The following is a 23706-nucleotide window of genomic DNA, read 5'->3' on the forward strand; positions in this document are numbered from 1 at the left end:
GGAGGCAGGAGAGGGTGTCACCCTGGATCGGCCAGCACCGTCGGCTGGAGAAACGATATGTGGTCAGTGGAAGGATGGGTTAGTCTGTATGGCAATAACAACTCAGTTTGACAGGTCCTCTGGGTGGAGCCCGGGTGGATCCACACCTCTGCAGCTTCCACCAACCTCCGTGTTGGTGACCGCTCTATCCTCGGCCACCCCCGTCACCTCCAGGGCCCATTCCTCGAAGGTGGTGAGGATTTGTATGTCTGGCACGCCTTCGCCAGCTTGTGGCCTCCCCCGGCGATTGTGGGAGAGCTCCTCCTGCGGAGACACAGCGGGGTCATCATTAGTCCCATATATGGGTTCACAGTGATAGGAGGGAGTGAGAAGGGAGGGTTGAGGGGAGGTGGGGGTGAAGGGAGGGGCTGCGTAGAGGGTTGGGGACAGTGGGGTGGATGCTCGTATGGGGCCGGAAAGTTCTCGGTGGAGAGGGGGGTGGGGGGCTGGTGTAAACTCACACATGCTGCCTTGTACAGGTCATTGACCTCCTGGAGGCCACACTCACCAAGCTTCCGGCCGCCACCACCTCGTCCCAGGCTGTGCTGACTGCCCTGTGGCTCACCCTCCGGGACCCTCGGGGGAACAGGACATCTCTCCTGGCCTCCACCGCATCGAGGACCTTCCCCAAGTCTGCATCGCCGAATCTTATGGGAATCTAATTTCCCCCTTTCACACACACAGTACCCCATCTAACTCCCAACAGCTTTCATACACATTGTTCCCCATCTAATTCGCTCTCTTTCACACACATTGAACCCCATCAACTCCCTTTCCTTTCACACACACTGTACGCCCTCTAACTCCCAACACCTTTCATCCAGAAATGCTTTCCTCCAATTTGCTTAGTGTTTGGCTTAGAGCAGCGAAGTGAAGCATTCCAGTTCTGATAGAGGGGGGGTGAGTTACAGCAGGGGGGGGGGGGGGGGGGAAGAGTTACAGCAGGGGGGGGGGGGAAAAAGAGTTACAGCAGGGGGGGGGGGGAAAAGAGTTACAGCAGGGGGGGGGGAAGAGTTACAGCGGGGGGGGAAGAGTTACAGCGGGGGGGGGGAAGAGTTACAGCGGGGGGGGGGAAGAGTTACAGCGGGGGGGGGAAGAGTTACAGCGGGGAGGGGGTGAGTTACAGCGGGGAGGGGGTGAGTTACAGCGGGGAGGGGGTGAGTTACAGCGGGGAGGGGGTGAGTTACAGCGGGGAGGGGTGAGTTACAGCGGGGGAGGGGGAGAGTTACAGCGGGGAGGGGAGAAGTTACAGCGGGGAGGGGGAGAGTTACAGCGGGGAGGGGGAGAGTTACCAGCGGGGAGGGGGAGAGTTACAGCGGGGAGGGGGTGAGTTACAGCGGGGAGGGGGTGAGTTACAGCGGGGAGGGGGAGAGTTACAGCGGGGAGGGGGTGAGTTACAGCGGGGAGGGGGTGAGTTACAGCGGGGAGGGGGAGAGTTACAGCGGGGAGGGGGTGAGTTACAGCGGGGAGGGGGTGAGTTACAGCGGGGAGGGGGTGAGTTACAGCGGGGAGGGGGTGAGTTACGGGAGGGGGGTGAGCTACGGGAGGGGGGTGAGCTACGGGAGGGGGGGTGAGCTACGGGAGGGGGGGTGAGCTACGGGAGGGGGGGTGAGCTACGGGAGGGGGGGTGAGCTACGGGAGGGGGGGGTGAGCTACGGGAGGGGGGGGGTGAGCTACGGGAGGGGGGGGTGAGCTTCGGGAGGGGGGGGTGAGCTACGGGAGGGGGGGGGTGAGCTACGGGAGGGGGGGGGTGAGCTACGGGAGGGGGGGGGGTGAGCTACGGGAGGGGGGGGGTGAGCTACGGTAGGGGGGGGAGCTACGGGAGGGGGGGGGAGCTACGGGAGGGGGGAGGAGCTACGGGAGGGGGGAGGAGCTACGGGAGGGGGGGGGAGCTACGGGAGGGGGGGGGTGAGCTACGGGAGGGGGGGGGTGAGCTACGGGAGGGGGGGGGGTGAGCTACGGGAGGGGGGGGTGAGCTACGGGAGGGGGGGGGTGAGCTACGGGAGGGGGGGGGTGAGCTACGGGAGGGGGGGGGTGAGCTACGGGAGGGGGGGGGGAGCTACGGGAGGGGGGGGGAGCTACGGGAGGGGGGAGGAGCTACGGGAGGGGGGGGTGAGCTACGGGAGGGGGGGGGGTGAGCTACGGGAGGGGGGGGTGAGCTACGGGAGGGGGGGGGGTGAGCTACGGGAGGGGGGGGGGTGAGCTACGGGAGGGGGGGGGTGAGCTACGGGAGGGGGGGGGGAGCTACGGGAGGGGGGGGGAGCTACGGGAGGGGGGGGGAGCTACGGGAGGGGGGGGGAGCTACGGGAGGGGGGGGGAGCTACGGGAGGGGGGGGGAGCTACGGGAGGGGGGGGGGAGCTACGGGGGGGGGGGGAGCTACGGGAGGGGGGGGGGAGCTACGGGAGGGGGGGGAGCTACGGGAGGGGGGGGGAGCTACGGGAGGGGGGGTGAGCTACGGTGGGGGTAACACACAGAGAGGGGTGGGGGGTGCGGGACACAGAGAGGGGGGGTGCGGGACACAGAGAGGGGGGTGCGGGACACAGAGAGGGGGGGTGCGGGACACAGAGAGGGGGGTGCGGGACACAGAGAGGGGGGTGCGGGACACAGAGAGGGGGGGTGCGGGACACAGAGAGGGGGGTGCGGGACACAGAGAGGGGGGTGCGGGACACAGAGAGGGGGGTGCGGGACACAGAGAGGGGGGGTGCGGGACACAGAGAGGGGGGTGCGGGACACAGAGAGGGGGGTGCGGGACACAGAGAGGGGGGTGCGGGACACAGAGAGGGGGGTGCGGGACACAGAGAGGGGGGTGCGGGACACAGAGAGGGGGGTGCGGGACACAGAGAGGGGGGTGCGGGACACAGAGAGGGGGGTGCGGGACACAGAGAGGGGGGGTGCGGGACACAGAGAGGGGGGTGCGGGACACAGAGAGGGGGGTGCGGGACACAGAGAGGGGGTGCGGGACACAGAGAGGGGGTGCGGGACACAGAGAGGGGGGTGCGGGACACAGAGAGGGGGGTGCGGGACACAGAGATGGGTGCGGGACACAGAGAGAGGGGTGCGGGACACAGAGAGAGGGGTGAGTTACAGAGATTGTTCATCAACTCTTCCTGACCCATGTGTGTGGAAGCAAGTAATTTTTCACACAATGCAACCGCGAAAGTGAGTGAACTTCAGGCGAGGCTTCTGGACTCTGAGTCCAGGCGGCCGGCCACTCACCTGTTGCTGCTGCCAGCCTGTAGCGGCCAAACACCGGGAGGAGTCCGCAAATCGCGGGCAGCAGCGCCAAGGCGGCCAGGCAGGCGATCCGGACCATGAGCAGCTCCATCCCGGAATGGCAGGGAGGACAGTGACCCCTTTCCCTCACTGACCCCTCCACCACTGGCCCCTCCCTCTCCCTTCCTGACCCCGCCCCCTCCACTGACACCCCCCCTGACCCCTCCCCCCACTGACACCCCCCCCTGACCCCCTCCCCCCCACTGACCCCTCCCCACTAACTCTTCCCTTCCCTCCACTTACCCTTCATCACCATGACACCTCTCTCTGACCCCACCCGCTGACCCTCCCCCTCCACCCACTGACCAATTCCACACTGACCCTTTCCCCCCACGCACTGACCCCTCTCCCACTGACACCCTCCCCCTGACCCCTCCCTCACCTGACCCCTTCCCAATTGACCTCTTCCCACACTGACCTTTCCCCCCCACTGACTCCCTCCCCTGATCCCCATCTGCATGGCTCCCCCAACAACCTCTTCCCCTTCCCACAACCCCTCCCCCAATGAGCTCTTCCCCACTGACCCCCATCCGCTGACCTCTACACTCCCCACAACCCCTCCACCACTGTTGGGTGGGGTTACTGGGTTATGGGATAGAGTGGAGGTGTTGACCTTGGGTAGGGTGCTCTTTCCAAGAGCTGGTCCAGACTCGATGGGCCGAATGGCCTCCTTCTGCACTGTAAATTCTATGAAAACCCCTCCCCCTCTAACCCCTCCCTGTCCCCTCCCCCCACTGCCCTCCTCCCACTGCCCTCCTCCACTGTCCTCCTCTGGCCCATGTCCCTCTGACCCCACTCCCATTTACTCCTCCCCCGCCCCCCAGTGACCCCCCCCCCTCACTGACCTTTCCCCTCCACTGACCTCTCCCCTCCACTGACCTCTCCCCCTCCACACTGACCTTGCTCCTCCCTATCCATCTTTAATATCCCACACTGGGACCTGCGGGGCGGGAATGCTTGCCTTCCCCGTGCTCCATGCAGAGTATGAGCTCCCCCACCAGGGGTAGGGTATCACTTAATACATTTATCAAAGGTTGGCCAGTAAGGCCGGTACCGACCAGAATAGAAACTCGAAAGGGATCTACTGGTAATGTACAGATCGTTTTTGTAAATATAACTTTGTTTCTTATTTTACTCGGTGTGGACTCTCCGTGTCCTTATTAAACTGGCGACAAGGAATAAACTGGTTTGCTCTTGATGCTGCGACCTACTGGACTGAGTCACATCCCCGATTTTCTGGATCCAGGTTCGGATTTCTTTGAAGCAATGCCTCTGTTTGGATTCACCTGAGGAAGGAGCAGCGCTCCGAAAGCTAGTGATTCGAAACAAACCTCTTGGACTTTAACCTGGTGTTGTAAGACTACTTTCTGTTTGGATGGTTAGATACATTTAACGGTGCTGAAGACTGGAACCAGTACATTGAACAAATGTGTTATTTCTTCTGGGCCAACAATATCACAGAGACCGAGCGACAGGTGGTCATACTGTTTTTTTTTTTGTTTTTACATTTTTTTTAAATTTCCAATTTACGGGCAATTTAGTGTGGCCAATCCACCACCCTACACATCTTTGGATTGTGGGGGTGAAACCCACGCAGGCACGGGGAGAATATGCAAACTCCACACGGACAGTGACCCGGAGCTGGGAACGAACACGGGACTTCGGCACCGTGAGGCAGCAGTGCTAACCACTTCGCCACCATGCTGCCCCAAGACAGTCCTATTGTTGACGGCCTGTGGAGTGCACAAGTTCGGGGTGTAGCCACCTAAATTGGCCAACTCCCGATTTAAAATGGCGAACGGCAAAGGCTGATGGGAAAGTCAGTCAACAAAGACAGAAACCGGCAGGTGCAGGTTTGCTGTGTATTAAAACTCTGCAAAAGGCTGGACAACATCGATACCAGCGACCATCAGCATAATAATGTAGCAGCCATCTACATACTAATGAGCAATCCCCGGGGACAATAGCAACATTTGGGACACTCAAAACTAAGCCAGACTCCCCGGTGCCAGCAGGAGCCAACACAAAGGAGGTGAACGAACACCTCAAACTGCCCATCGATCAGGGAACCGCTCCAGTATTGGAGAAATCGAACCAAGCGATTGGGACAAAGTCCAATCACTTGGGACCAGGTACAGGGTCCGCCCCGAAAGGCGGGAAGCCCCTAGGGACTATAAGAGTTAAGCCCCAAGTTCAAATCTCTCTCTCTTCGTCCTGCCCGGGTCACCCAGCAACACGAACCAACATTGACCGTGACCGGTGCAGTGACCACCGACAGAAGTAAGTCTTAATTCAACGCTCGCTACGAGATAGGCGCTCTAAGCTACCAATCCGTACCAACTTTGAATCCCGCAGACTCAGAACCCGAACGAAAGGCCATTTGTTCCCCTGACCTGGTGGGCCAGTCCGAAGTTAAGTATAGGCCTGTTGGTTGTAGAAGTAGCTTAGACGGAGAATTTGTGCATGAGTAGCGATTACTGTGTATAATAAATGTGCTTTGATTTGAATCTTACTAATCAGTGTATTGAGTTATTGATCATTACTTGGACTTGAACCTCGTGGCGGTATCATAAAGATACCTGGCGACTCGAGAGCAAAGGTAATAAAACAGAGCAATTGAACCAACGGAAAGTCAGCAACAGGGGTGATCCGGAGTCTCGCTTACCCGGCGCGCCGGATACGCTATCATTCGACCATCTGAATGACCTAGAAGAGGCAGTGGATGAGGCTGAGATGCAGCCGAACTGTATGGCAGCACCACGTGTGGCCCATATTCTGATACAAGTGAATGGTCATATGCTCAAATGGACCAGATACGGGAGCGGCTGTTTCTGTGGTGGTGCAGAGCACTATTGATCTTATCAAACGAGGAGTTCATACTTTGTCTTTGGCTGACACAGCGGCTCGTTTTGCCACTTATACAGGGGACTGACTAAATATCATGGGGACCACCCTCACTCTGGTGGTTTATGGGTTCCAGTCAGTACACCTTCCACTCTGTTGTGTGTTGTATCTGTAAAACCTCAGATACTTTTGACCAGTTTACTTAAAGTTTTACCCAGGTGCCCTTATTTGCGAGATGAACAAAGGACAAAACAGGTTCACGGTTTATCGCACTTTTATCCACATTTCTCTTACTCGACGAAGCATTGCTGAGCTTTGGGTTTTAGTGAAGGAGGCTGGTAGGCTACGATCACTTGATGTGGATGTCTTCTCTGGGTTCAAAACCCAGGGTCCTTTCTTCTTGCGATGGTTGTGCCTGGGGGGACTCCCAGGTTATCGCTAAGGATCTGTTCTGATGTTCCTTCCTTTATACTGGTCTGCTAGCATTGAGTTATAGGTTATATGCCCACAACTGGCCATTGTCCCATCCAGACCTCAACTCGTTAATGGGAAAGACAGGGAGCGCGATTCTCCACTCCCACGCCGGTTGGGAGAATCGCCTGGGCCGCCAAAATTTCCGGGGACGCCGGTCCGACGGCCTCCCCGCGCATGCGCGGAGGACGCCTGTTATGCGGCGCCGGCCGCGTCATTTATGCGCCCACATTGACCCTGACCACAAGGACCCCTCCCACACTGACCCCTCCCATATTGGTCCCTCAAACATATGGGAGGTGGCGGTGCAGTGGTATTGTTACTGGACTAGTAATCCAGCGACCCAGGATAATAACCTGGTGACCCGGGTTCAAATCTCACCATGGCAGGAGGTGGAATTTAAAACTCAATAAAATATCTGGAATTAAAAATCTAATGATGATCATGAAACCATTGTTTTTTTCCAGACATATAGAGTACCCAATTTTTTTTCTCCCCCAATTAAGGGGCAATTTAGCATGGCCAATCCACCTATCCTGCACATCTTTGGGTTGTGGGGGTGAGACCCACACAGACACGGGGAGAATGTGCAAACTCCACACGGACAGTGACCCGAGGCTGGGATTGAACATTGATCGACAATGGCAAACATTTAAGGAACGCATGGGGGAACTGCAGCAACTGTTCATTTCTGTCTGGCACCAAAGAAAAATGGGTAAGAGGGCACAGTACAAAAATAAACTTGCAGAGAACACAAAGACTGACCCGAGGAGTATAATAATAATAATCGGTTATTGTCACAAGTAAGCTTCAATGAAGTTACTGTGAAAAGCCCCGAGTCGCCACATTCCGGCGCCTGTTCGGGGAGGCCGGTACGGGAATTGAACCCGCGCTGCTAGCATTGTTTTACATTACAAGCCAGCTGTTTAGCCCACTGTGCTAAACCAGCCCCAGTACTTCCTTTCCATCATAAGATGAGTAGTAGGGATGTTGGCAGATGACTGCACAATGTTCTGCGCCATTCTTGACTCAAGAAGCTCGACACCATCCAGTACAAAGAACAAAGAACAAAGAAATGTACAGCACAGGAACAGGCCCTTCGGCCCTCCAAGCCCGCGCCGACCATGCTGCCCGGCTAAACTACAATCTTCTACACTTCCTGGGTCCGTATCCCTCTATTCCCATCCTATTCATGTATTTGTCAAGATGCCCCTTAAATGTCACTATCGTCCCTGCTTCCACCACCTCCTCCGGTAGCGAGTTCCAGGCACCCACTACCCTCTGCGTAAAAAACGTGCCTCGTACATCTACTCTAAACCTTGCCCCTCTCACCTTAAACCTATGCCCCCTAGTAATTGACCCCTCTACCCTGGGGAAAAGCCTCTGACTATCCACTCTGTCTATGCCCCTCATAATTTTGTATACCTCTATCAGGTCTCCCCTCAACCTCCTTCGTTCCAGTGAGAACAAACCGAGTTTATTCAACCGCTCCTCATAGCTAATGCCCTCCATACCAGGCAACATCCTGGTAAATCTCTTCTGCACCCTCTCTAAAGCCTCCACATCCTTCTGTAGTGTGGCGACCAGAATTGAACTCTATACTCCAAGTGTGGCCTAACTAAGGTTCTATACAGCTGCAACATGACTTGCCAATTCTTATACTCAATGCCCCGGCCAATGAAGGCAAGCATGCCGTATGTCTTCTTGACTACCTTCTCCACCTGTGTTGCCCCTTTCAATGACCTGTGGACCTGTACTCCTAGATCTCTTTGACTTTCAATACTCTTGAGGGTTCTACCATTCACCGTATATTCCCTACCTGCATTAGACCTTCCAAAATGCATTACCTCACATTTGTCCGGATTAAACTCCATCTGCCATCTCTCCGCCCAAGTCTCCAGACAATCTAAATCCTGCTGTATCCTCCGACAGTCCTCATCGCTATCCGCAATTCCACCAACCTTTGTGTCGTCTGCAAACTTACTAATCAGACCAGTTACATTTTCCTCCAAATCATTTATATATACTACAAAGAGCAAAGGTCCCAGCACTGATCCCTGTGGAACACCACTGGTCACAGCCCTCCAATTAGAAAAGCATCCTTCCAATGCTACTCTCTGCCTTCTAAGGCCTAGCCAGTTCTGTATCCACCTTGCCAGCTCACCCCTGATCCCGTGTGACTTCACCTTTTGTACTAGTCTACCATGAGGGACCTTGTCAAAGGCCTTACTGAAGTCCATATAGACAACATCCACTGCCCTACCTGCATCAATCATCTTAGTGACCTCCTCGAAAAACTCTATCAAGTTAGTGAGACACGACCTCCCCTTCACAAAACCGTGCTGCCTCTCACTAATACGTCCATTTGCTTCCAAATGGGAGTAGATCCTGTCTCGAAGAATTCTCTCCAGTAATTTCCCTACCACTGAAGTAAGGCTCACCGGCCTGTAGTTCCCAGGATTATCCTTGCTACCCTTCTTAAACAGAGGGACAACATTGGCTATTCTCCAGTCCTCCGGGACATCCCCTGAAGACAGCGAGGATCCAAAGATTTCTGTCAAGGCCTCAGCAATTTCCTCTCCAGCCTCCTTCAGTATTCTGGGGTAGATCCCATCAGGCCCTGGGGACTTATCTACCTTAATATTTTTTAAGACACCCAACACCTCGTCTTTTTGGATCTCAATGTGACCCAGGCTATCTACACACCCTTCTCCAGACTCAACATCTACCAATTTCTTCTCTTTGGTGAATACTGATGCAAAGTATTAATTTAGTACCTCGCCCATTTCCTCTGGCTCCACACATAGATTCCCTTGCCTATCCTTCAGTGGCCAACCCTTTCCCTGGCTACCCTTTTGCTTTTTATGTACGTGTAAAAAGCCTTGGGATTTTCCTTAACCCTATTTGCCAATGACTTTTCGTGACCCCTTCTAGCCCTCCTGACTCCTTGCTTAAGTTCCTTCCTACTTTCCTTATATTCCACGCAGGCTTCGTCTGTTCCCAGCCTTTTTAGCCCTGACAAATGCCTCCTTTTTCTTTTTGACGAGGCCTACAATATCTCTCGTCATCCAAGGTTCCCGAAAATTGCCGTATTTATCCTTCTTCCTCACAGGAACATGCCGGTCCTGAATTCCTTTCAACTGCCACTTGAAAGCCTCCCACATGTCAGATGTTGATTTGCCCTCAAACATCCGCCCCCAATCTATGTTCTTCAGTTCCCGCCTAATATTGTTAATAATTAGCCTTCCCCCAATTTAGCACATTCATCCTCGGACCACTCTTATCCTTGTCCACCAGTACTTTAAAACTTACTGAATTGTGGTCACTGTTACCGAAATGCTCCCCTACTGAAACATCTACCACCTGGCCGGGCTCATTCCCCAATACCAGGTCCAGTACCGCCCCTCCCCTAGTTGGACTGTCTACATATTGTTTTAAGAAGCCCTCCTGGATGCTCCTTACAAACTCCGCCCCATCTAAGCCCCTGGCACTAAGTGAGTCCCAGTCAATATTGGGGAAGTTGAAGTCTCCCATCACCACAACCCTGTTGTTTTTACTCTTTTCCAAAATCTGTCTACCTATCTGCTCCTCTATCTCCTGCTGGCTGTTGGGAGGCCTGTAGTAAACCCCCAACATTGTGACTGCACCCTTCTTATCCCTGATCTCTACCCATATAGCCTCACTGCCCTCTGAGGTGTCCTCTCGCAGTACAGCTGTGATATTCTCCCGAACCAGTAGCGCAACTCCACCTCCCCTTTTACATCCCCCTCTATCCCGCCTGAAACATCTAAATCCTGGAACGTTTAGCTGCCAATCCTGCCCTTCCCTCAACCAGGTCTCTGTAATGGCAACAACATCATAGTTCCAAGTACTAATCCAAGCTCTAAGTTCATCTGCCTTACCCGTAATACTTCTTGCATTAAAACATACGCACTTCAGGCCACCAGACCCGCTGTGTTCTCCCTGTCTGCTCTGCCTCAGAGCCACACTGTCCCTATTCCCTAGTTCTCCCTCAATGCTCTCACCTTCTGACCTATTGCTCCCGTGCCCACCCCCCTGCTATACTAGTTTAAACCCTCCCGTGTGACACTAGCAAACTTCGCGGCCAGGATGTTTATGCCTCTCCGGTTTAGATGCAACCCGTCCTTCTTATACAGGTCACACCTGCCCCGGAAGAGCTCCCAGTGGTCCAGATAATGGAAACCCTCCCTCCTACACCAGCTGTTTAGCCACGTGTTTAGCTGCTCTATCTTCCTATTTCTAGCCTCACTGGCACGTGGAACAGGGAGTAATCCCGAGATTACAACCCTCGAGGTCCTGTCTTTTAACTTTCTGCCTAGCTCCCTGAACTCCTGCTGCAGGACCTCATGCCCCTTCCTGCCTATGTCGTTAGTACCAATATGTACAACGACCTCTGCCTGTTTGCCCTCCCCCTTCAGGATGCCCTCTACCCGTTCGGAGACATCCTGGACCCTGGCACCAGGGAGGCAACATACCATCCTGGAGTCTCTTTCACGTCCACAGAAGCGCCTATCTGTGCCCCTGACTATAGAGTCCCCTATTACTATTACTCTTCTGCACTTTGACCCTCCCTTCTGAACATCAGAGCCAGCCGTGGTGCCACTGCTCTGGCTGCTGCTGTTTTCCCCTGATAGGCTATCCCCCCCGACAGTATCCAAAGCGGTATATCTGTTCGAGAGGGGGACAACCACAGGGGATTCCTGCACTGACTGCCTGCCCTTTCTGGTGGTCACCCATTTCTCTGCCTGCACCTTGGGTGTGACCACATTTACAAAACTGCGATCTATGACGCTTTCCGCCACCTGCATGCTCCTAAGTGCATCCAATTGCCGCTCCAACCGAACCATGTGGTCTGTGAGGAGCTCCAGTTGGGTGCACTTTCTGTAGATGAAGCCATCCGGGACGCTGGAAGCCTCCCGGACCTGCCACATCTCACAGTCAGAGCACAGCACCCCTCTAACTGACATTGCGTCAATTAATTAAAATTAAAATTAAAATTAAAAAAAAATTTTTTTTTGAATATTTTTTTTTTTAATGTCAAAGTTACTGTTGACTATCTGTTTCCTAGCACTAGATTTCTAATAGAAATGCGAAAGCTAAATATAGTACTCTCCAATCTCTGGCTTAGATATCCCTCTAAATTATAATTAAGTAATTATGTTTAATTAGTTACCAATGCTCAGTTTTTTAAATTTAGTGTAGAATCCCAACCAGCCACTCAGGCCACAGCTTTTCTGTGATGTCACTTCAGTTTCCCCCCTGACACACACACAATTTGAAAAAGGTACAAAAGTAAAAATGCGTAAAAATCACTTACTTACCTTCTTAGTGTTAATAATAAAATATGGTACTTACCTCACACCAATGGGTTTTATTATTAGGTTAGAGGAGGAGGGCGGGTGGGAGACACTACACGTGTAGTGTCTCGGGTTTCCTCTCCACCAGAATTTATTGGTGAGGGTCTTCCCAGAAGTCCGCGGGTCGAACTTCCTGTTCCCGCCTTAAATACTAAAATATTTAAAAAAACAGAAAAGAGGGACCGAAAACGGGACCAGGTAAGTGTTTTTAAAGGACAGACTTACCTCCCAGCAATCACTTCCGCACTGCCCCCCCTGAAATTGACAAACCAGCTCCTCCTCTCCCGCCGAAATCGACTGGCCTGCCCCTGCAAAGACAAGTGTTTTTAAAGGACAGACTTACCTCCCAGCAATCACTTCCGCACTGCCCCCACTGAAATTGACAAACCAGCTCCTCCTCTCCCGCCGAAATCGACTGGCCTGCCCCTGCAAAGACAAGTGTTTTTAAAGGACAGACTTACAAAGCAGCCTGCTTGCTTGCTCCTCCTTCCACAAACATTCAGTCCCTCCGCCAACGACTCTTAGTAGCAGCCATGGGTACCATCTACTAGAAGTACTGCAGGAACTCGCCAACGTCCCTTAGGCAGCACCTTCCAAACCCTCGACCACCACCATCTAGAAGGACAAGAACAGCAGATACACGGGAAACCCACCACCTGGAGGTTCCCCTCCAAATCACTCACCACCCAACTTGGGAATATATCACTGTTCTTCACTGTCGCTGAGCCAAATCCTGGAATTCCCTCCCTAACAGCACTGTGGCTGTACCTACAGCGGTTCAAGAAGGCAGCTCACCACCACTTTCTGAAGGGCAGCTAGGGATGAGGCAATAAATGCTGGCCTAACCAGCAATGCCCACATCCCATAAAAGAATTTAAAAAAACACTGACCCCTCACACACTGACCCCTCCCATACTGACCGTTTCCACAAAATGACCCTTCCTACAAACTATCCCTCCTTCACTGGCACTTCCCACACACTCACCCCTCTCACACATTGACCCCTCCCACACTTACCCATCCCACACATGTCTCCTCCCACCCTCTGTAACAGCACCCTGGGCAAGGGCACAGTCAATTCCAGCCCCACTTGAGCCAGAGTCGCAACATAAGTGAATTAACAAATAATTCTGATAAACCTTTCGAGAGCTTTGGCCCTATACTTGTTCAATTGAATCATTATAATGCTCAAGGAGTTCATTGAGTCTACACTGACCCTGTCAAAGAGCACCTACCTAGCCTATTCCCCAGGCCTATCCCCGTAACCCAGTAACCCCACCTAACCTTTGAACACTAAGGAGCAATTTAAAATGGCCATTCCACCTAATCTGCACATTGTTGGACTGTGGGAGGAAACCGGAGGAAACTCATGCAGACACAGGAGAACATGCAAACTCCACACAGACAGTCATAGAGTAATTGTCATACAGCACAGAAAAGGACCTTTGGCCCATCGAGTCTGCATCAGTCAAAAACAAACACCTGACTATTCTAATCCTATTTTCCAGCACTTGTAAGCCCTGGGATTGCAAGTGCACATCTAAATACTTCTTAAATGTTATGAGGGTCTCTGCCTCCACCACCCTTCCACACTCCCACCACCCTCTGGATGAAAATGTTTTTCCTCACATCCCCTCTAAACCTCCTGCCCCTTACCTTAACTCAATGCTTCCTGGTCATTGATCCCTCCACCAAGGGGAAACGTTTATTTCTGTCTATTCTATCTATGCCCTGCAGTCACCCCGTCCTGAACCATCTCGCCCCTGTCCAGGTACACTGAGCCCACTGGATGTGGCTGGACTGCAGAACTTTGATCTGATCCATTGTTTGTGGAATTGCTTAGCTCTGTCTAACATTTGCTGCTTATGCTGTTTGGCACACAAATAGTCCTCTTCTGTAGCTTCATCAGGTTGAGATCTTATTTTTAGTTATGCCTGATGCTGCTCCTGGCATGTTCTCCTGCACTCTTCATTGAATCAGGTCTGATCTTCCAGCTTAGTGGTAATGGTAGAGTGGGGAATATGATGGGCCATGAGGTTACAGATTGTGGTTGAGTGGAATTCTGTTGCTGCTGATGGCCTACAGGATCTCATGGATGCCCAGCCTTGAGTTGCTAGATCTGTGTATCCCATTTAGCACGGTGGTAGTGCCACACAACATGATGGAGAGTATCCTCAATGTGAAGACAGGACTTTGCCTCCACAAGGACTGTGTGGTAGCATCTCCTACTAATACTGTCATGGATAAATGCATCTGAGTTAGGCAGGTTGGTGAGGATGAAGTCAAGTATTTATTTTCCCTCTTGTCAGTTCCCCCACCAGCTGCTGCAGTCCCAGTCTAGCAGCTATGTCCTTTTGGACCCGGCCAGCTTGGCCTGTGATGGTACTACTGAGCCACCCTTGGTGATGGACATTGAAGTCCCCACAACCAGAGTACATTTTGTGCCTTACCGCTGTAGCCACCTGGGTTGGCCACTTCCCGACTTTAAAATGGAGATCCGCAAAGACTGCAGGGAAATTCAGTCAAGCCTGGAAAAACTAGCAAGTGCAAAGTTTCCTGTGTATTAGACTTTGCAGAAACCCGGACAGCACTGAAACTACCGACCATCTGCATATTAATGAGCGATCCCCGGGAACAATTGAAACATTTAAAGTGAATAAGGCAAAGCCAGACTCCTCGGCGCCAGCAGGAGCCAAGACAAAGAAAGGCCAACGGACACTTAGGGACCGCCCAGCGATCAGGGAACAGCTCCAGTATTGGAGAAATCGATCCAAGTGATCAGAACTTAGTCCAATCACTTGGAACCAGGTACGGGGTCCGCCCAAAGGGGCGAGAAGCCCCTGGGGACTATAAAATAGCATCCCCAAGTTCCATTCGTCCTTCTTGGCAGGGTCACTCAGCAGCGCGAACCAACCGTTGACAGTGAACTGCCTAGCTGCCGCATCAACCAAGTAAGTCTCCAGTCAACGCTCGCTACGAGATAGGCGCTCCTAGCTACCAGTCCATACCAGCTTTTGAATCCTGCAGGCTCAGAATTGAACGAAAGGCCATTTGTTCCCCTGACCTGTTGGGCCAGTCCCAAAGCTAAGTATAGGCCTTTTAGTGTTAGAGATAGTCTAGTAAGTAGAGTTTTATGCCTGAATAGTGATTGACTGTGTATAATAAATGTGTTTTGATTTGAATCTTACTAATTGGTGTGTCGAGTTATTGATCAGTACTTGAACTTGAACCTCGTGGCGGTATCATAAAGATACCTTGCGACTCTAGAGCAAAAGGTTATAGAAACAGAGCAAATTAAGTAAAGACACAACGGGCAACATTTAAGAGCCAACCAAAAGTTAGCAACACCACCCGCAGTGCTTCTACCAAGTGGTGTTCAACAGGAAGGAGTACTGATTTATCAGCTGAGGAGCATGCGGGCGGGGCGGGGGAGGTGGGGGGGATGTGAAAATTAGCAAGTGGTTTCCTTGCCCATATTTGACCTGATGCCGTGAGACTTCAGTGTCCAGAGTACTGCCTGGGCATCTCTCTCCCGATTGTGTATCACTCTACCACCAAGGGTGGTGAAGGTGGTGTCTGGGACATTATGTGTACAGTATGATTCTGTAAAAACGACTATATCAGGCTGTTGTTTGAATAGTCTGTGAGGCAACTCTCCCAATTTTGCACAAGCCCCCAGATGTTAATAAGAGGACTTACCGTTGTTGTTTCCGATATCCCTCAGTTGAAATTTAGTTGAACATTGCCCCTTTAATGTCCAAAGATGTGCAGGTTATGTAGGATTATGGAGTTAAGGGGATAGGTGGAGAGAGGACCAAGGGGGTCAATATAATCCCAAAGGGTCGAATGGCCTCTCTTTTGTTACCTTACTGTAGTGTGTTTGGTAGCACTACTGTATGTAACATGCGTTACTCAATCCAGTTGCAGCAGATGCTTTCTGCACCTTGATGAAGAAGGCTCAAAGTCGTCCAGAGGTATTGAAAAGTTTATTGTGTAACAGAATTTGACAACTGCGTGAGTTCTTACTTTAAGATCAATACCTGTAGAAAGGTTACAATGTTTATATACAGTAGCTATATCTGACCACACTAGTAGCTCTGAGCTAGATCTATGCATCTGCTCTCGTCACAGTCTAATCGGCAAGAGAGGCAGAGAGCCGCTTGCGCCTGGCTTTTATACCTGCCAGTGCTGCCCCTTAGTGATCTTTCAATTTCCCATTAACCCCCCTATGTACATACCCATGTAAAGATCACTACATCCTGCCTTTTTTCTTTTTCCTTTTTTTTTTACATAGTTTCAGTGTTGTTACTAGAATGGAACAAACCTAGTTGGTATCGTGTGCAAATGAATTACAGAAATCAATGATTGCATCAGTCCAATGTTCACAGGTTCAGACAGTTGAGTGTGCATCTGATTCGAGTTGATCTCCTAAGTGGACATGGAGACACTGAGGTTTTAATGTCCGTCTGTTCATCGGCTGATGGTGTCAAGTGTTGTCGAGTGAGTGAGTCCTGTAGATTTAACGTTGGAAAGACAGGTTCAGGAAGTGGAACCTTTAGCAGGTCTCGTCGATTGTGGTCTGAACAGCACACTTTCGTCGGACTTTACATGTATGATCGTGGCACTGCTTGTCATAGCACTGTTGCTGCGTTGGGCCATCCTCCACCTGGGTGTCGCAGTCGAACCATGTCATTGACCGCTAATGGTTGCAGCGATTTTGCATGCCGGTCATAGTGCTGCTTTTGTTTGTGACGTTGGTGTTGTATCTTGTCAAGCACTTGTGAGTGATCTGGATTGCTGAAGTGTAACGCTGGTACCGTTGTTCTCACATCTCGATTGAAGTGCATTTGAGCTGGTGATATCCCTGAGCTCAACAGTGATAATCTGTATGATAATAGAGCCAAGTGTATGTCAGAATTCGAGTCAGTGGCCTTGCTTATGAGTTGTTTGATAATGTGTACACCTTTCTCTACTTTGCTGTTGGATTGGGGAAAGCGTGGACTCAATGTCACGTGTTTAAAGTTGTATTTCTTGGAGAATTCCAAAGCAAGGACCATTATCGGACATGACTGTTTGTGGAATTTGTTGGGGCGGGGGGGGGGGAGTTTGTTGAAAATTTGTTGAAAAATTTGAATAAATATATATTTAAAAAAATAAATAAATTACTGTTTGTGGAATACCATGCCTCGAGAATGTTTCCTTGCAGGCTTTGATAACTGATGCGACGTGAGATCCGGGAGTTTCATTACTTCCGAAAAGTTGGAGTAATAGTCAATGATAAGAACATAGTTTTGACCCATGGAGTGAAACAAATCTATGCCAACTTTGTGCCACGGTGACGTAGTCATCTCATGCTGCTGGAGTGGCTCCTTGCATTGTGCCGGTTGATGTTTTTGACACGTATCACATGCGAGTATCTTGTTTGTAATGTCCTCATTTATCCCAGGCCAGTACACGGATTGCCTTGCTCTTCTTTTGCATTTTTTGATTCTGAGATGTCCCTCATGAATCCTGCGGAGCATGTCTGACCTGAGCGTTAGTGGAATGACGATTCTGTCATTTCTCAATATCAATCCGTCCACTACTGACAGTTCAGTTTTGATGTTTTGGAACTGCGGAACCGTCCTTTTCGCAAGCCACGCCGAAGGTTGTGCATGACCTGGAGCAAGGTTGCATCTTCTCGTGTCACCAACGAATTTGCTGCAGCTTCTCGTCAGATGCCGGGAGAGTCTCTCTGCACAACTGTGCTTGAGCTTCTACATCGTCAATGGACGCAGGAGGTGAGCTGTCAGTATCAAAACGAAAATAAAAACCAGAGCCATCGCCCAGCTCCACCCACACAATGACATCACTGCAGCCATTTAAGAAGACAAACATTTCTTAAAGGGACATTCCCATGACACTACGTAGAAGGACAATATAGGTATAGAAAGCAGGGAGGGAACAGTGATAAATCTGAAGATTAGCATTGAGAAGGAAGTAATTTCAGCTGGCTTTTTCAAGGTGACTAGGTGTGTAGATGAGGGCATTGCAGTTGATGTAGTCTACATGGACTTTATTAAGGCTTGTGACAAAGTCCCTCATGGGAGACTGATCACGAAGGTAAGAGCCCATAGGATCCAGGGCAATTTGTCAAATAGGATCCAAAACTGGCTTAGTGACAAGAAGCAGAGGGCATTGGTCAAAGGTTGTTTTTGTGACTGTAAGCCTGTGTCCAGTGATGTATCGCAGGGATTGGGATGCATGGCAAGGATTGGTGGTGGGTCCCTTGTTGTTTGTAGTGTACATGAATAATCTAGATGGTGTTGCACCTCAAATGTGGATCAATTAGCGCAGTGTTCTTCAAAGTCGGGGGTGCGACCCGCGGGTGGGATGCGGGCAGGTGTCGGGAGGGTCGCGGAGCCGTTGTCCACGGCGCACCCGATCGCGCAAATCCCCGTGCAGCAGCCAGCTTTTCATTTTTTATTTATTTTACTCTTTTTTTTTACAAGTTCGGGAGGGGTTTTATTTGATAAAGTTTTACAGGAAAAAAATTCAGAACTTTGGGCAGATGGGGACTCCATACTTTACGACACCAGAAGGCTTCACCTTCATCCAACAGGTTCCATTGGAGGAACGTGTACGAGGGCCAAAGGGACCCAAAACCATTTCCTCCATTTTTGTCAGCAGCAAACAAGGTAAGAGAAAATGGTGGGTCGCGCAGGTCGGCCAGCGTGGGTCGCGAAGGCCGGCCAGGTTGGGTCCCGAAGGTTGGCCGGCCGGAAAAAAAGTTTGAAGAACACTGAACTAGCATTATGTACAAACACTCAAACTCAAATTATCGTACAACAATCTCCATGTTACCACAAAAGTATCAAAACTCCACTATAAAAGATATCAAAAGCTCTATTATGCCAAGTATCAAAAATTGGTGTTACAAAAGGTACCAAAACTCGCGACTTGGACCTAAATACCACCCTTTAAGATCAATCTCCCCCTTGGTGGATTTCAATGTCCTCTGAGTCCCAGACCAAGGCTTCTCATGGATGATTGTTCCTGCAGGTTGTTACGCCAGAAGTTCCTTTGTCTCTACCTATACAGATCTTGCTGACACTGATTATGCTTCCAGTCACATACTCTCAGGACAGGAATTAATCAATCACAGTTCTTTCGCCATGAATGCTCAGGGAGTCGTGTCTCTCTCAGGAGGTTGTATTTCTCTCAGCAGCACGACACAGGGGTCTTTGTCCAATCACTGTCTATTCACGGCATAGCAACAGTCACTGCCCAATCAGCTCCTCTGTCTGTTCTTCACTGCAGAATCCCACAGTCTTGCTGCTCCCACAGTCCTTTGCCTGATGCAGAGTTAGCTCTTTTAACCATCAGGCTTTTCTGGTGTATTCACTTTGCTGATGTCTTTACAAATACCATTCAGGCTGCAACGGGAATGGGAGTGGTATTGTGTCTGTAAAATCACAGACACTTTGACCTGTTTATTGTTTTTACTCCGGTGCCCTTATTTGCACGATGAACAAATAACAAAACAGGTTCACAGTTTAACTCAATTTTATTCACAATTCTCTCACTCACACAAAATTCGGCTCAGATTTACAACTGAGCTCTAGGTGTTACCCACACTCAGTGAAGGAGGCTGGCCAGGCTATGATCACTCGATGTGGATATCTTCTCTGGGCTTTGAAACCCATGGTCCCTTCTTCTTGCCCTGATTGTGCCTGGGGGGACTCCCACGTTATCGCTGAAGATCTGTTCCAATGTTCCTTCCTTTACACAGGTCTGCTAGCATTGAGCCATAGGTATACAATTGACCTGAGGTCTATTGTCCCATCCAGACCCTAACTTGTTAATGGAGAAAAAACAGGATACTCCTGTTTATCCTGAATGATTCAATCAAGATTCATTGTCCTCTGAAACACTCTCATCTGACCAGCTAGTCGCCCATTATGGAATCTGACGGCTTCTTTTGTCTGTCCTTCATCCTGCTGCAAAGTTGATCCGTGTGTCTGGAAATTCGTTATATATTCATAGCATGGTCTTATTTTTTTATGTAAACGTGAATGGGTAATCACAAAGTCCATATAGCAATAAAGAGTTTATGTGTTGACTTGAGTGCTCTTGTAGACAGCCAGTATCAATTCAGCTAGGGCCTCATGTGGCAGTTTCTGTTCCTGGCCTAGGGGCTGGTTTAGCACAGTGGGCTGAACAGCTGGCTTGTAATCCAGAACAAGACCCAGCAGCGCGGGTTCAATTCCCATACCAGCCTCCCCGAACAGGCGCCGGAATGTGGCGACTAGGGGCTTTTCACAGTAACTTCATTGAAGCCTACTTGTGACAATAAGCGATTATTATTATTATTATATGTCTTATCAGTCTGTTTCCAGTACCACAGTAGTATGATCAGTAAGTTTGCAGATTACACAAAAATTGGTGGTGTGGTGAATAGCAAGGAGGAGGAAAGATTCCAGGGTGATATAGACGGGCTGGCCAGATGGGCAGAACAGTGGCAAATGAAATTTAAGCCTGAAAAGTGTGAGGTGATGCATTTTGGGAGGACGAGCAATGCAAGGGAATACACAATAAACGGTAGGCAGCTAGGAAGTACAGAGAACCAGAGGGATCTTGGGGTGTATGTCCACAGGTCTCTGAAGACAGCAGGGCAGGTAGATAAATTGGTTAAGGCATATGGCATACTTGCCTTTATTAGCTGAGGCAGGGAATACAAAAGCAGATAGGTTATGATGGAGCTCTATAAAATGCTTGTTAAGCCAAAGCAGGAGTACGTGTGCAGATTTGGTCACTGGAGACTGGATAGGCTGAGTTTGTTCTCCTTACACCAGAGAAGGCTGAGGGGGGACCTGTTTACGAGGGACATAGATAGGATAGATGGAAATAAACTTTTTCCCTTAGTTGAGGGGCCAATAACCAAAGGTCAAAGATTTAAAGTAAGGGGTGCGGGATTTATTGAGGATTTGAGGAAACCTTTTTCACCCAGATGGTGGTGGGAATCTGGAAATTACTGCCTGAAAGGGTGGTAGAGGCAAGAATCCTCACAATTTAAGAAGCATTTAGACGAGCACTTGAAACACATACAAGGCTACGGACCAAGTGTTGGGAAATGGGATTAGCATAGGTGCTTGGGTGGCACGCTGGCGCAGTTCTGCTGTCTCAAGGGCAGCACGATGGCGCAGTGGTTAGCATTGCTGCCTCACGGCGCCGAGGTCCCAGGTTCGATCCCGGCTCTGGGTCACTGTCCGTGTGGAGTTTGCACATTCTCTCCGTGTCTGCGTGGGTTTCGCCCCCACACCTCAAAAGATGTGCAGGTTAGGTGGACTGGCCACGCTAAATTGCCCCATAATTGGAAAAAAATTAATTGGGTACTCTAAATTAATTTTTAAAATAGATAGGTGCATGATGACCAGCACAGACACGAAGGACCTCTTTTCACGCTGTAAAACTCCATGACGAAAAGTCACCTTTAAATCACAGTGAGGTGCAGACAGCTGTGTACATCCCAGTGTATCTCAACTTGCCATTGCCTAAATCGGCTGAGACAATAGAACATAGAAAAATACAGCACAGGACAGGCCCTTCGGCCCACAATGTTGTGCCGAACTTTTGTCCTAGATTAAGAACAAATTAATCTACAACCCATCATTCTACCGTAATCCATGTACCTATCCAATAATTTCTGATTGACCCCCAGTGCATTTCCCCCAGTAATTCCAGCCTTTGTCTCTTACTCCACAGATACTTTTCAGACCGACTGAATTTCTCCAACATTTTCTGTTCATATTTTCATTTCAGGTATTTAAAGGATTTGATAGGATAAAGTATGCTGACATCCTCGGCTTCAGTCAGGGCAACTCTCACATTTTCTCCTATTGCTTCAGACAAGGTGCAAGAGTGGCTCCGACTACAGGATGGAGCAGGCCTCACTCATACATCTCCATGGTGACTCTCACTCTAGGGACTTCAGCTCCAGGGGGCGGGGGCCGCACCAACGATAGCCCCGCCTACCGAACGAACCGCCCATTAATCAGCCCCGGATGTGCAGCTCGGGCTGATCAGGGGACAACTGCTTCCGGTCGCGTTCAGTTCAACGGGACTGAGGTGAGCGCGCACCGGGCGGTTTTGGGGAGAGAGGGGCACGCGCGCCCGGTGGGTGTGGGGCGGAGGGAGAGAGGGCGCGCCCGACCGGCGGGTGTTTGGGGGCGGGGCGCGCCCGTCTGGCTGTTTGGGGGGCGCGCCCGTCTGGCTGTTTGGGGGCGCGCCCGTCTGGCTGTTTGGGGGGCGCGCCCGTCTGGCTGTTTGGGGGCGCGCCCGTCTGGCTGTTTGGGGGCGCGCCCGTCTGGCTGTTTGGGGGCGCGCCCGTCTGGCTGTTTGGGGGCGCGCCCGTCTGGCTGTTTGGGGGCGCGCCGTCTGGCTGTTTGGGGGCGCGCCCGTCTGGCTGTTTGGGGGCGCGCGCGTCCGGCTGTTTGGGGGCGGGGCGCGCGTCCGGCTGTTTGGGGGCGGGGGGCGCGTCCGGCTGTTTGGGGGCGGGGGGCGCGTCCGGCTGTTTGGGGGCGGGGCGGGGGGCGCGTCCGGCTGTTTGGGGGCGGGGGCGGGGGCGCGTCCGGCTGTTTGGGGGCGGGGCGGGAGGCGCGTCCGGCTGTTTGGGGGCGGGGCGGGGAGGCGCGTCCGGCTGTTTGGGGCGGGGCGGGGAGCGCGTCCGGCTGTTTTGGGGGCGGGGCGGTCGCCGCGCCCCGTCTGTTTGGGGGCGGGGCGGGCGCGCCCGACTGTTTTAGGGCGGGGCGGGGGCGCCCGGCGGGTGTTCGGGGGCGCGCGCGCGCGCCTGGAGGGTGTTGGTTGGGTTGGGGGGGGGCGTGCCCGGAGGGTGTTCGGGGCGCGCGTGCCCGGCGGGTGGTGTTGGGGGCGCGCGTGCCCGGCGGGTGGTGTTGGGGGTGAGGGTGTGGAGAAAGAGCCTGGCGGGTTGTCGGGGGGAGGGGGTAGAGCCTGGCGGGTGTGGGGTGGGGGGGGGAGGGGGGTAGAGCCTGGCGGGTGTGGGGGTGGGGGGGAGGGGGTAGAGCCTGGCGGGTGTGGGGGCGGGTGGGGGGGGTAGAGCCTGGCGGGTGTGGGGTGGGGGGAGGGGTAGAGCCTGGCGGTGTGGGGGCGGGTGGGGGGGTAGAGCCTGGCGGTGTGGGGGCGGTGGGGGGGTAGAGCTGGCGGGGTGTGGGGGGGGGGGAGAGGGCGGGTGTGTGGGGGGGGGGGGGGGGTAGAGCCTGGCGGGTGTGGGGGGGGGGGGGGGGTAGAGCCTGGCGGGTGTCGGGGGGGGGGGGTAGAGCATGGCGGGTGTCGGGGGGGGGGGAGGGGGGTAGAGCCTGGCGGGTGTGGGGGCGGGTGGGGGGGGGGGGTAGAGCCTGGCGGGTGTCGGGGGGGGGGGGGGGGGGGTAGAGCCTGGCGGGTGTCGGGGGGGGGGGGGGTAGAGCCTGGCGGGTGTCGGGGGGGGGGGGGGAGGGGGTAGAGCCTGGCGGGTGTGGGGGCGGGTGGGGGGGGGGGGGGAGGGGGGTAGAGCCTGGCGGGTGTGGGGGCGGGTGGGGGGGGGGGGGAGGGGGTAGAGCCTGGCGGGTGTGGGGGCGGGTGTGTGGGGGGGGGCGGGGGTAGAGCCTGGCGGGTGTCGGGGGGGGGGGGGGTAGAGCCTGGCGGGTGTCGGGGGGGGGGAGGGGG

General features: G+C 52.6%; 1 protein-coding gene across 2 annotated transcripts in view; it reads right to left on the reverse strand.

Annotated features, from left to right (window-relative positions):
* slc39a1 (solute carrier family 39 member 1) overlaps positions 1–23706 on the reverse strand; it is a 60650-nt gene that overhangs the window by 27438 nt on the left and 9506 nt on the right. Inside the window, exon 1 of one of the 2 annotated variants that reach the window (XM_072468824.1) lies at positions 3257–3387. The exons of the other annotated variant lie outside the window; for it this stretch is intronic. Within the exon in view, the coding sequence (XP_072324925.1) occupies positions 3257–3365 (109 nt within the window). The 5' untranslated portion in view covers positions 3366–3387. Of the gene's footprint in view, positions 1–3256; positions 3388–23706 lie in introns of those variants that run through there. 2 annotated transcript variants of the gene reach the window in all.

Source organism: Scyliorhinus torazame, chromosome 12 (assembly GCF_047496885.1).
Source record: "Scyliorhinus torazame isolate Kashiwa2021f chromosome 12, sScyTor2.1, whole genome shotgun sequence".
Classification (NCBI taxonomy): Eukaryota; Metazoa; Chordata; class Chondrichthyes; order Carcharhiniformes; family Scyliorhinidae; genus Scyliorhinus; species Scyliorhinus torazame.